General features: G+C 43.0%; 1 protein-coding gene and 1 long non-coding RNA gene across 2 annotated transcripts in view; one reads left to right on the top strand and one right to left on the bottom strand.

Annotated features, from left to right (window-relative positions):
* Positions 1 to 14,490, top strand: part of UPP2 (uridine phosphorylase 2) — a 42,130-nt gene that overhangs the window by 27,274 nt on the left and 366 nt on the right. The window contains 3 exon segments of the mRNA XM_040636732.1: positions 725 to 874; positions 876 to 931; positions 3,025 to 3,171. Coding sequence (XP_040492666.1) covers positions 725 to 874; positions 876 to 931; positions 3,025 to 3,171 — 353 coding nt within the window.
* On the bottom strand, positions 7,292 to 11,184 carry LOC103659485. The gene is made up of 3 exons (XR_567489.1): positions 11,102 to 11,184; positions 9,349 to 9,459; positions 7,292 to 7,502 (listed from the first exon to the last, which is right to left on the bottom strand). It is a non-coding gene; the product is annotated as an uncharacterized LOC103659485 (long non-coding RNA).

Below are 14,490 nucleotides of genomic sequence, written 5' to 3'. Positions count from 1 at the left end.
TCCCATGAGCAAGCCAGGATTTGCAGCAATGGAAGGTCAGCCCAGAGGCCTAACTGACATGGGGTGGGGGTGGGGGAATGAATGTGACAAGAATCAGAAGGCAGAGAGGATAGAGATGCAAAGAAATTACAGTAATCAAGGAGTTGCAGGGAAGGTTAAATATCAGGTAGTCACATCACTTTATGAAAGCTACTTGCTGGCAGGCTCATTTAGTTTATTCTGACCTAATTTACTCAAGTGTGAGCCTGAAGGCCGGTACTAATTTGCATGTCCAAGAGTCATGTTTGTCTCGAAATCTAAACCTGATCACATTGTAAATGTGAATCTGGAAAGACAGCAAATGCAAATGCCTGTTCTGAATGTTATTATTTAATTGCATTTGGAAAAGAAAATAATTTAAAAGATGAAAATAGGGAGAACCCTTAGCAACCAGCATTAATTAATGTTGGCAGAATGGATTACATACTACATGTCAAAAGTAAACTCTAAGTGACATTCTTCTGTAGCCACTCTTTTTTCTTTAAAGATTTTATTTATTCATTTTTGAGAGAGAGAGAGAAAGGGGGGGGCAGAGGGAGAGGGAGAAGCAGACTCCCTGCTGAGCAGGGAGTCCAATATGGAACTCCATCCCAGGACCCTGGGATCATGACCCGAGCCCAAGGCAGATGCTTAACCGACTGAGCCACCCAGGTGCCCTGTAGCCACTCTTAATCGCACATTGCAATACTGCCCTGGGGTCTGTTGTAATAGCAGATACGGCCACAGACTCCTTCCTGGAGCCCTGGCTTGAACAGGTAATCTTGGATAAGATCACCACCTGAAGTACTAAACTTGACAAGGAAGTGGCCGAGGAGCTCCTCAGCTGTAGCAAGGGATCCCCACTTCCCAGTCCTCATCAGACATGTGATGTGTACCTAGGATTTTTATGAAGGTGACAAGAAGTTATAAACTGGGAAAGCAACAGAAAATTGTCGGCAACTCCTTGTAATTCAAAGCCACAATTTACATTAAAAACTCTGCTTTAGAAAATTAAATAGTTGGGGATTAAGAAAAGGAACTGAAACAGCCTTTTTGACTTACTAGAGCATAGGAATGTGAGGACATAATAACAGCAGAGAAACATCCATAGTGAATTTATATTGAGAGTGGGTTTAATCCTCCAAGAACAAATCAAATACTAAAATACAATTAGCGATGTTAGCAAAATCTTATCTCTGTTTATGCCTTTAATTTAAATTGGTGACTCTGGGAAAAGGGGAAATGCTGGTGTTTCTGCCATTTTGAGGTATATTCTCCCGTGCCTCAGAAGGGATATGGTACCCAAGGAAGAGTAGGGACCAGGAAATGGGGGGAAATATCTGGGGGGAGGAAATTTAAAGGGATGGGTGGTCTCAGAATGGTCCTTTTATCTCTCAACCATGAAAGGTCCTGAAATCAGGTGATTTGTCAAGCAGTAGCTCTTGCAGCAAGGGGTGGGGGGCGGGCAGGAGAAAACACCCTCAAGGGCAAACCTGCTCATTCCAGAAGAAATAACCTAAGCAGGATTTTTAGCATTTCTTCTAGAAATCTTGTAGTGTTGTGTTTGTGTATGTTTATCAAATTACATATTATCTCATTTTAAATTATGTTTCTTTTTTCTTTGGATCAAACTTAGGGTATCATATTGAATTTTTTAAAAATTATGTATGGAGACAGGTTATGTTATCTATGTACATTGTTTCCCATTAGTAAAAGTGGTGTCAATACATATGTGTTATAAAACAGGAGGCATGTTGGGTCTGATAGGGTTGAGACTCTGTCACAGGCCACGGGTCCCTTCACTGGGAGGGTCATCGATAGGTTTCAGCCAGACCTTGCAAACGGCAGCCTGTTTGGAGTCAATGTTTTCTTTGGCCTGCACAGTATTTTTTAAAATGTGAATTATTTTGCCAACATTGAAAATTTCTGGAGGTTTCGCATGAAAGTCCAGATTTTTGGCTTCTTGAGAGAACATAACATAAAAAATATAAAACAATCTACGCATGGCAGCCCCGGCAAGCCCCAGCCCACATCCAGGCTAGGTTCGCTGAAGCTGAGGCGAGGCCGTTCCCTTCAGCCCAGGCAGGCCTCACTGACCTTACCTGCTGGGACAGGGGGGTTTGGATCGGCTTCACTAACACTGCATTAGGGGTGCTGGCAGGCAGCAGCGAGGAGGAGGGAGCAAGGAGAAGCAACAGCCAGGATGGCAGTCGCGTGAAGAGGAAAGGGAGAAAAAGAGCCGAAAGGGAGCCAAAATGGGGACCGTGCAGATCATGGACGGTGACAGGGTGTATCGGCCTCCTCGCCTCAACCCTCCGCGCTCAATGGGGAGCGGCGAGTGCACGGAGGGGGAAGCAAAATAGCATCAGGCTTTTCTCTGCATCCTTCCGGCTTCACTCGCTGTCACAGCTGAAATTCAGTGATAAATGAACCCTGGGAGCGGCGTAGAAGGAAGAAAGCGATCACAGAAGGGTGGCATGCAGCCCGAGACACGGGCGGCAGGGAGGAAGGGGGACAAGTCGATTGCCCGTACGCGGCTGGCACTGTCCTCAGGGAGATGGAGAAATGCAACGTTCACACCACCCTCCCGATCCTCAATAGCTTCAGGAGGCTTGAAGCGGCTGCTTCTCCGCCAGCACCTGTCCCTGAGCCATCCCCCAGGCACGGAAGCAGCCTGAGATCGTCCTCAAAGGGCAGATCTCCCGGCAGTCCTCCGGGTCCTGCTGTCCCAGTACCGCTCGAGCTGCTGTGGCCCGGCAAGCATTACTGGCCCCAGAGCTCGGCGCTCAAACCATGGAGACTCCTCTCTACAAGCCTCGAGCCAGGCACAGCCGTGCTCCAGGTGCCTTGATAGGAGGATTCAGACGGCTGGGTTTATCCCCAGGAGTGCAGACCCAAGCATTAGAGCTAGTCATCGAGCCCTTGGGTCCCCAGCAAGCCCCTTAGTGATGCTACGGCCACGCTGGCAGGACATCAAGTTGCTAAGAGTTCTCCACCCTCTTTCAGGCCAGGGTCAACTAGACGGAGCACCGTGCTCCTTTTCCAGAGAAGAAAAGTTACATTGCTTGAAGAGAGCATATCAAGCCGGTGTCAGAAATAGTGGAATGGATTTGGCAGTGTTTGTGGCTGTGTGTAGACTGTGTGGTCTGAAAGGTAAGCTATTCATGAAAGCTTGTGGTCCAACACTCCTTTTTCATGAAGTTATTTTCACTTCACAGGAAAAGAAAAAGGAATCCTTATAATTGTTTATAATATCATCATAATGTCTTGTGGGAGAGCAGGACATTATTTTCATTATGCAGATGAGGAAACCAAGTTTCAAGGGTCAAAAGTGGATTGCCCAAAGTCATGAAGGTTGTATAGCCAGGACTTGACAGTAAGTTCCAGTTTTTTCTCTTTTTTTTTTTTTAGAATTTTTTTTTTTAAGATTTTATTTATTTATTTGACAAAGAGAGAGACAACCAGCGAGAGAGGGAACACAAGCAGGGGGAGGGGGAGAGAAAGAAGCAGGCTCCCAGTGGAGCGGGAGCCCGATGCAGGACTCAATCCCAGGACCCCGGGATCACGCTCTGAGCCGAAGGCAGATGCTTATCGACTGAGCCACCCAGGCACCCCCTAAGTTCCACTTTCTTGATCCTGGTTGTGGCTGCTATTTTCTGTTACAATTAAGTTTATCAAGACATGATCCAAATGAAATGTTCCTAAAACAGTCCATCAAAGGATAGAACATCAGTGGAGTAGTATGTTTTTAAAGTTAATTTACATGCATTTTTTGCTTTTCCCAACTTCTTACTTTGAAAATTTTTCATAATTCAGAAAAATTTTTAAAATAGTATAAATACCTATGTACACTTTACCAAGACTAAACAATTTTTAATATTTTGCCATACTTATGAATGCTCTCTAAATATTTATATACACATATATATGTATATGTATGTATATAGATGTGTGTAAACATAAGTATACATACATCTATTTGCTGTATTCCTGATTCATTTGTAAATGAATTGCAAACATCATGCCACTTAACTCTTGTAACTCAGCATCATTTCCTAAGAATATATTCTTCTAATAACCAAAATACCATTATCAAAATTTAAAAAAAAACTAAGAAAAGTAAAAATAGCTTCATAACATCACTTAATATCCATTCATATTTAAATTTCCCTAGTTTTCCTAAAATATCTTTTATAGATTTTTTCTTACTCAATATCAAGATAACTTCACACAATATATTACTTGGTTATTATATCTCTGTACTTTTTACATCTAGAATAGTTCCCCACTCTTCCTTTTCTTCCTATGACAATGGATTTTTTAAAGAGTCAAGGCTGTTATCTTGTTGAATATACCATGTTCTAGATTTTTCTGTGTTTCATCATAGAGTTTCTTTTTTTTTTTTTTTTAAGATTTTATTTATTTATTTGACAGAGATAGAGACAGCCAGCGAGAGAGGGAACACAAGCAGGGGGAGTGGGAGAGGAAGAAGCAGGCTCATAGTAGAGGAGCCTGATGTGGGGCTCGATTCCGTAACACCGGGATCACACCCTGAGCCGAAGGCAGGGGCTTAACTGCTGTGCCACCCAGGCGCCCCCATCATAGAGTTTCTAAACTGCAGATTTCCTGTAAGTGGAAATGAAGTCTAGTGGCCTCACTAGATTCAGCCTTATGGCAGGAACACTTTATGGCAATGTAATCTTTCGACTGGACCACCTCAGGGAGATGGAATGTAAAGATGTCCCACTACTAGTAATTTCAAATTGGATCACTTGGTTCAAGGGGTAACTGCCATCGCTTTCCACTGACAAGTTAAAGTTTTCTCTTTGTGTGGAACAAGTAATCTCTGCAATGACAATTTGGCACTGCATGAACGCCCTGTAACCCAACCATCTTTTATCAACGATTTTAGCATGGGCTGCAAAATGGCGATCTTTAATTCCATCATTCCTCCTACATTTAATAGCTGGCATTCTGCTTTAAGAAAAGTATTTCTTCCTCACACTTTCTCTCTCTCTCTCTCTGGTAGTGGGGGGATAGTTATTATTGTTTTGTGGATTTAGTTCAAACCAATGTGTTGTAAATGGTTTCTGTCATTGTTTTTGATACTCAAATTATCCGAAATTTGGCCAGGAAGAGCCCCTCCTCGCATATTCTTTTGTCCTTTTGACATAATCCTCTTAGCCCTTGAGAATTTTCTTGCTTTCAAACACAGTAGGCTTCTCAGGCACAACTTGCACTTGCCTTGCCTCAGGTCTGGAATGAGCCACTTCTCCAAGAAGCTCTGGTTCCTTTTGGTGGAGAATGGTAATAAGAAACCAAACATGAGTGTGCCAAGCATTTTAATTTTTGGTGAAATTATTCCAATAGAAGCACCAGCCTTTAGCTAGCACCAAAAAACCCCCGATGAAGTAAAATATAAATTTCAGGAGCACTCATCGGAATACTATTCTTTGTGATTTTCAATTATTTTCATAGTCATCCTCTAGATCTCAAAAATCATAAATTTTGCTGATGGAAGACAGTAAAGCTATAAAGTGAATAAAATATTTTTTGTATAAAATATTCTTCATTAAATTAAGAAAGCCTCAGATCTGAAGCAGAATAACACTATCTAAAATAATGTTTTTGGTGGAAACGGTCTCCAAATATTGACAGTGATATCCAAGAAAATGTTGGAGCAACTTTTCTCAGGATCCAAGGTTTTGCATTTCACACAGCAACTGTCCTTTTTTTTTTTTTCCAAAATAAAAAAAAAAAACAGGCCATAAAATATCTCCTCATCTCAAATGTGTTTTATAGTGTGTCTACTGAGTACATGATACAATACTAAGAAGCCTGGTTTTAAAATCAGATCTTTGGTTTGTATGATTTATCTCAATTATTATCTTCTTAAAGAAAGAAGGTCTTTCTTTCTTTCTTTCTTTCTTTCTTTCTTTCTTTCTTTCTTTCTTTCTTTCTTTCTTTTAGAGAGAGAGGGAGAGTGCACACCCATGAGAGGGCGGAGGGGCAGAGGGAGAGGGAGAGACAGAATCCCCAAGCAGAGTCCTTGCTGAGCGTGGAACCCAGCACTGGGCTCAACCCTAGGACCCTGAGATCATGACCTGAGCCAAAGTCAAGAGTTGGACACTCAACCGACTGAGCCACTCAGGCACCCCAAGAAGGACTTTCTTATGTTCATCAACTAGGGCCCGAGTGCCCAGGCACTGGGGATTTAGCAGAGGACAACACAGACAGTCTCTGCCCCTGTGGCATCTAGTGAGAGAGACAAACGCCAGCAAAGAGTGACGTATAGTAACGGTAATATGTTAGATGCTGAAGAGTGCTATGGCAAAAGATGGGTCAGGGAAAGGGAACAGTGACAAATAAGGTAGGAAGGAAAACCACAATTTGAAATCACATGGTCAGGGAAGGGTGCACGGAGAAGGTACTATTTAGGACGATGCACAGGGATATCTGGGGAAGAGCCTGGGACATGCACATCAAAGGCTGGCCAGGCAGGAGTATGCAAGGTATGTTGTAGGAACAAGGAGACCAGTGTGGCTGGAGAGAGAGAGAGCAGTGCAGACTGGGAGGAGTTCAGGGGTGCAGACTGTGTGGTCACTGTGAGAACTGTGACTTTCACTCTGAGGGAAATGCGAAGCCATTGGAGGGCTCCGAATAGAGAAGTGACCAGATCTGACTTGCATTTTAACAGGAGCACACTGGCTGCTGAGTTGGGAAGAGCCTGCTGGGGGGTCAAAGTCAGAGGCAGGGAGAGGAGGAAGAGAATAGTATGGAGAAAATTTGAGGCAGTAGACATCAAATGGAGGCTAAGTAAGCAGGTGGGTTTATGAATCTGGAGTTTAGATGAGAAGTTTGGGCTGGAGAAGGGAAATGTACGTTGACAGCATATAGATGGCATTTAAAACCATGCAGCGGATGAGAAAACAAAGCAAATGAATCTAGAAACAGATGAGAAAAGGTCTTCGGTTAGATGTGAAAAGTTAGGGGAGGTGAGGGAGATCCAGCGAAGACCAAGGAGGAGTGGCCAGTGGAATTGGCGGTACACCTGGCGAGTCTAGTGTCCCGGCTCCCAGAGAAGAAACCTCCCAAGAAGTGAAGAATTATAACATGTTAATGTGTCTTTTAATCACAGGTGGAATTTTAGTTCCCATATTCCTTCTTATAGTCAATCAATTTTAATATATAAAACTAAGAACTAAATATATGTGGTAACATTTCTAAAAATAATATTGTAGAAAGAAGTTACAGTTCATAAGAAGAGATTAATTGCAGGACCACTCTGCTTAACTACTCCCATCTCTCAGATTACACATACATGCAGATCCTTGTAATATATAGGTGAAGAACGCAACTGCATCCTCATCCTCTTTAGAAGGTCGTCATTAACACCCTTTTCTCTCCACAAGTTAGTGAGAGTGAGAGCTGCAGGTGGTGATGTCTTGACCTGGACCTGAGCAACAGTCCAATCAGCACAGAGCCTGTAGGAACAACTGGATTTAGACATTTCTGCTCCAGGAAATGCCTCCTTGCATTTCTTCATTATAGAAACAACAGGTGGTCACTTGAGCCACGGCCTCAATAATATGCAAATGGAGAATTTGATAACCCGTTTAGTTAGCCCAAAACTGCCTCTTTCCAAACGGTGCTGCCTTGGTTTTGTCTGGTGATGACCATCAGCTTTTTCCTAAAAGGCATTGATTGGCAACCAGGAAGAGTTCTAGGCTTGTGAACCCTGGACCCTGATCTTTCTGTCTTAGAGATGTTGCCAAAACCCCAGAGCAAAGATTCTGTTATGAGGGATATGAGGGAACTTTCTGTCCTTGCTGCAATTCCTTGTGACCTTGCTCTCTCCACCCCCTGCCGGCACCCTCCTGGACTCCTTCCTCTCTTGCTTGCTGTAGCTCCTGGCGCCCTGCAGCACTTTGCTTTCCCTGCTGCCGCCGGACCCGTAGGTAGCTGTTTCCAGCCTGCCAGCACCTGGCTTCCGAGCCACCCCTGCTGCTCTTGCCCTGAGCCGACCTTTTCTGGATTGCCAACATTCACACTAAAGGTTGCCTCTGTAAGTCTAATCCTGTAGTTCTCGGGAGTATTTCTGTCTGTGTTTCTTTGTGGTGATGGGGACTCTTAACTCCCTCGGACACCACTGTTTTCAAGGTGAATTCCTGGTACAGTGCCTCCTGGAAGATCAACCAGCAGGACACAGACCACATCTCCATGCATACAATGCTACCATGTTCCCATCTTTAACCACCACTTCGTAACATCCTTCCCCCACAGCAGTGAAGCTCCATGTGAGCTAGAAACCTTGCTTTGGTGAAGGCTGACAGAGCCTTCACAAGCAGCTGCTTTAACATGGAGGAAGTTAGGGAGAAGATACCAGTGGTAAGCACCACGGGACACTGTATTTCACCCGGCACCAATGGCGCAGGGCCCACAGGCTGTGGCTGGCCTCCCAGGCCTATTCCCCCACCCCTGCCCCCGCCACCATTCTGTTCCTACTGTTAGTAATGGCCAACGTCGCCCTGTCCATTCAGACCACCTTCTCTAATGGCCTTTTCTGTCCTCTTAATATTACCAGATGACTAGATAACCACTCTGACTTCATACAAAGGTGATGATGGCTAATGGCTTCAACTTATAAATAACTTTGTATTTAAACAAGGGTCTTCTAGAAGCCATTGTTCTAACTCAGAGGAGTCACTTGCTGAACTTGGATTGATGCAAAATCGGATCTTTCTGCATCTCCCTGGGACAAGGAAGTCTCGTGTCCACATGGATTACCACTTCTTATCTTTATGATTAATATCAGCTCGCACCACAAATCTCATTTCATCAGCAAGCCTTCCTTATATGACGACCTCAGCTCAACTCACTCACCCATTGTAGTTCATTTCTCTGCAGCACATTCATCACTACAAATTATATTTCTGGTTTCTTTACATATTAACTTATAAATTATTTTACATATATTAATGAGTGAAGGTATATATCTAGCATCTCTCTCCATTAGAAATATAAGCACCATGAGAACAGGGACCTTGTTTGTAGTTTTCTTGCTATATCCCCAGCATTTTGAATAATATCTGCCATATGGACATTCAATACGTATTTGCTACATGAATGAACAAATGAATGAAAGGAATGGCCATTACCTCTTATTTACCATGAAAAATGGCTATGCAAATTCATCTGGTTCCTTCATTCCCTGGCCACACTAATGGCTTGGAATTGCTAATGGGCCCTAGAGCATCTCCGAACTGTCCAAATAGGAAGAGGCAAAGCCTTAGAGTTAAGCCTTCCTCTGCTGTAAGATTCATACGCTACCTCTGCTGGATCTCTAGCCCTGGATCCTTCGATGTCTGATAGGTGTACAAACAGCTTGGAAGGTGGCCACGGACACCCATAAGTCACTATTGTTATCCTGATCTTGTTATCCTGAAAAAGAACAGTGGAAATCCAATGTTGCTTTAACAAAGATTAGGGTGAAGGGAAATAGTGGCATTCACAGAATTATTCTCCACTGAAAGGCGAAACCTTCAGAATAATGTCAGTCCACTGTACAAAGCTGCATAAATGAATTCATCTATGATTCTGTAATACGCATACATCTGTCCTTCCCTTAAAGCAAAATCTACTTTAATTAAACCCCTAACACTCTGATTAAAGATGATAATCCTTTTGCTCTGTGAACTTGTGATAAGTATGTTCAATTTGTATCCATTTTTAAGAGACAGTGCTGCCTTTTGACACACTTGCTTGCATGGCAGTATGTGAAACCTACTATTCATCTAAGATTAAGCTCTGCTTAAATCCTCTTCTTTGTCTTTAGCTGTTTGCAGCACTCAGTGTGTGTGTGTGTGTGTGTGTGTGTGTGTGTGTGTGTGTGTGTGTATTTATTTATTTATTTATTTATTTTTTTTTTTAGGGTAAAAAAAGAATCCGTGTTATTTCTTTTGACAGATACTGGTAACTTTGGGGATATAGTCAGTCTTTGTAATATTACTTTATTACAATTCAATGAAAGGGAGCAGAATCTTGATTTTAACTCATTTTTATATTCTTCTGCTGGTCCCAGCAATGAAGGATAGTGGGCTCTGGGAACTGCACGGTGATCACTGATAAAGAAGATATTACAACAAGGATTAACGATTACATTCGGTCGGGAGCTAGAGCATTTCTTAACTGCAAAATAGAGAAAAATTGGGGTTTTGAAATATTATTACACAAGGGTATGAGGCAACCAATTGCAGCTCTCTTCACCCTCCCAAGAGACGAACTGTGGCTCACAGAGGTTCAATAGCTTCCCCCCAAAACCCCCAGGTAACAAGCAGCTGAGCTGGGATTGGAACCAGCTCTGATCTGAGGCCCCTTTGCACCACGCTCTGCCAGGTCACCCAGCCACTCCCTGTGGCTACACAAGGTTCACAGTCTGTTCGAAACAGCCACGACAACAAAAATGCTGATTTCTCTATTTTAAAAGTGTGAACAGCCAGCTGTTGTACTTCAGCCAGCAAAGCCTAAGGGCTCAGCATATACCAAGATGGTTAGTGTTGGAATCAAATAAAGCACTAATTTGACACTTACACGGTAGTAGGCATAGCCATTATTTTGCCAAGAAAATCAGTCAGTGTATTTGGGAAATCAGGCATAAATGGTAGGGAATTCATTTATTACTTTTACAAAAACAAGATTTAAAAAAAATTCTTCTTCGTTGGTTTTTACATATTTTGAATCAAGGCGAGCCTCTGCAGTTTTATTTGATGTATTCTAGTTCTCCTCTCCTCCCCTCTACCCAACTCATCCCTCCCACGATACCAACACACTCACATATTAGAGGACCATTTAGGGCCATTGGCTCAACCCTTTGTCTAGCTGACATTGCTTGTGACCTGTTTTGCCCTCGCTGTGACCCCAGTGGGGCATCCTGGGTGCCTTGCCTGGAGTCTCCCACCCCCAGCACATCTGTCCCATCCTCTGCCCATCTGCCGCATCTCTGGTTGAGGGTCCAGCAGCCAGCAGACGCTCAAGTACCGAAGGCTGCAGCTGGACCTCCTGGAGGTGATAGCATGGTCCTTACCCCAACAAGATGACGGGAAGCACATAAGCTGAGGGTGTGGACTTGGGAGAGCCCTCTGAGATCCAACTTTGCCCCTGGAATGAGACAACCTGCCTAAGGAAACCAAGTTAGAAAAAGACAGATGAGAACTGAGATTTCCTGTCTCCTGATCTCCACTCTCTCTACTATTCCATAAGGTGTAAAAGAGTAACATATTTACCTATTGACAGATCACTTGCATTCTCGATTTTTTTGAATAGGCATTAACAGCAGCTTGCAATAAAGGATGAATGTTTATCATGGAACACTACATCAAAAACTAATGATGTACTGTATGGTGACTGACATAACAAAAAAAAAGGATGAATGTTTAATATAATTTAAGCGAAGGTAAAGAGAATAGAGGCATATATTTAAGGGAGTGGGTGGGGAGTTCTCAATATGAAAGAGGCCACCTGGGAGTACAGCACTAAAGCTAAATACTTAGATTTAGTTCTGAGTTTCCTAGAGGCCAAGTTGAAAATGGAAACACTTTGAATTACATAGCACTCATTATCTAAAAAAAGAAAGCATTTGAAGTTTATCATAAAAACTTCATCCAAATGTTAAACTTGAGTGAAATTGCCAACTATATTATAATGGATAGTGTCTTCAATAATACTTTTATAAAAGATATGGGGCAATTCTTGATAGAGTTCATGCTAAATCTTGGTTCTGTCTAAAATCAGCATTTCTTTGGGAACCTAAAGCATTGGGGCTCAGGTGTGTTGTTGTAACCTGATTTGATTCAGGATACAGTTTAAAGTCTTTAAAGCAATTGTTCTCAAATATTAATGTGAAAATAATTTATTGGTAAGGTTTTCTTTTCTAATGTAGATTCATGGTCCCCCCTCATCCTCATCCCTCATTCCATAGGTCCAGGATAGAGCCTATGAATTTGCATTATTAACAGGCTCTGGGGTCGCCTGCATGGCTCAGTCGGTTAAGCCTCTGACTCTTGGTTTTGGCTCAGGTCATGCTCTCAGGGTCTTGAGATCGAGCCCTACCTCGGGCTCTACAACTAAGCACGGAGTCTGCTTAAGATTCTCAGCCTCTCCCTCTGCCCCTCCTCCTGTTTGCACTCACTCTCTCATTCTCTCTCTAAAATAAATAAGTAAAATCTAAAAAAAACCAAACAGACTGAAACAAGCTCTGGTTCTGATCCAGGTGGCCAGGGGGGCACATCTGAAGAAATACCAGTCTAGAAGAACAAATTATTCCTATGCTCCTTAGCTCTGATCCACCCCTTTGAATATAAATTTTCTCCACTTGGTTTTGATTAGCAGCCAATAGCCTGAAATTGATGTTTCAGGGAAGACAGAGGATGTGCAAAGGCTCTGGGTTGTTGAGATTCCTACGCTTCATATTCCAGGCACACACCAAAGAAAGATGGGGTCTGCTCAATAAACTCAGACCTTGAAGAGGGAAGGGGGCCAGAAAAAGGCTGGGGATAAGTGGAAGAGGAAGTCATAAGGGCCAGCCTGGAAACTCCAAAGCTAACCTTTGCGGCTTTGCCATTTTCCAAGGCCCAGCCCTGTTTGGGTTCTGCAGTGCACAGGGCAATTTGTGCCTTGCCTTGCCCTCTTTGCCACAGTTTATGCAAAAACCTTCCTGGAAGTCCATTCTGAATCAGAGAGGGAGTGGGGGGTCCACTGGGGTCTGTGGATGCCTAAGGATTCATGGTGGATTTCAGGGGCCCCTACCTCCCTGAAATTATACGTGAATATTTTGTGTGTATATGCATATGTGTATTTCTGTGATGACAACTTTCATCAGAAGCTCAAAGGGACCATAAACAATCCGAAAGAATGCAGAACCGCAGGGAATTCCTGGCACTGCTGAGGTGCACTGAGCTCCGTGTTCATGCTGGTGTGTTCCATCACATGGCAGCCTAAGGTCAGTTAGCCGACAACCTCGCTGGTGACAGCCAGGTCACTAAGTATCTCTCCGTAGGAGCCACTTTCCCAGCCCAATCTGAGGATTATGGTAGCAAAGCTGTCAGGCTTCATTTTGACAAATTGTTTTGGGTAATTAGTCCCTTTTAATTGCTCATGGAAATAGTAATTTTAGGTGACAAGATTATTATATGCTGCTTGTTAATGGGTCCTCCGGGGTCAAGAAAACACCACTGGGGTTGCTATGACCTGTTCTTTTCCATCTTTGGCATTCCCCTTGAAATCACCAGAAAAGACGTTTAGTAAAGTCAGCTCCCGCTCTGTGAAAAGTACAGAGCACGAGTTTCCTTTTATCCTTTTGCCAAGTGAAAGATTAGAGAAGGACTTTCAACTTTTCCCTGCTACTGCCAGCCCATGTCAGGCTTCACAGACTTGCTGATCATTAACTCGAAGAGCTGAGGAAGTTTCTAGCCCTTCCCTTTGCTTATTTACCTGTTCAACTAAGTTGCTTTACAAGCGAGTGAGTTTTGAATAAACAGGGTCCTAGGTGATAAAATATTTGACTCAGCTCAAGCCGAATATTTTCATTGCTTTTCACTTCACTGAACAGGAGGGTCAGTTTGACCAGTAGGTCAGAGGAGGTCTGGGTAATGGTTCACCGTGTGCCTGCTCAGGGGAGCAGTGGATGGAAGGCAGAGAACTCTTCTCAGCACTTTAGGAGGCTGGGAATTGACTGGCTATTTACTAACTGTGTCATTCTGGGCCATTTATTTGACCTTCTTAAGCCCTCATTTCATCATCTGTCAAAGGGGATAAAAATAATAGCTAGCTCATGGTACAGCCGTAAGGACTAAATGATATCATACATACCCGGCATATAACAAGAACTGAACCAAACAAAAAAGATAGCATCTCTTATCATTACAGTCCATTTCTCCTTCCTAAATCCAGATCTTATTAAGAAGTCTGAATTAGTGGGGAGGCCAAAAAAATAAATATTACGTCCACACCCAACTTGATCTCCATGACTTATAAGCTTGTTAATGTCGGCGCATCTAAGCCCATGTACACCGGCATGTATAACTATCCAAAATGTTGTAGATGCAAATTTTAAAAAATTTGCTCCTTCATGGCACTAGCTTTTAGGTTTATGCATTTCATTTCATATTTTCCTTCTCAAATTTCATAAAGGGTCAGGGATCACATTTATTGGTATATCCTGAGATCTGCATTCATAGCTCTTCTCCATTTACTTTACTCTTCACCAAGGGCTGAAGTAGGCAAACTCAAACACTGCAGCACAGAGTCAAATGCCATCTCAGGAGTAATGGCTAGCTCTCCAGAAATACCCTCAAGTGAGAAGATCCTTCTTTAAGAACTGGCAATAGGAAATAGAAAGCCGAGAGCTTTGTGTGTCTAGGACGGCCAAGATCTCTCCTTATTCTTGTCCTGAACCCAAAGCATTTCTGAGCCTTA

This window comes from Ursus maritimus, unplaced genomic scaffold, assembly GCF_017311325.1.
Source record: "Ursus maritimus isolate PB19 unplaced genomic scaffold, ASM1731132v1 scaffold_1, whole genome shotgun sequence".
Taxonomy (NCBI): domain Eukaryota; kingdom Metazoa; phylum Chordata; class Mammalia; order Carnivora; family Ursidae; genus Ursus; species Ursus maritimus.
Note: the sequence above shows the minus strand (reverse complement) of the source record. Positions and strands in the feature narration are given on the sequence as shown.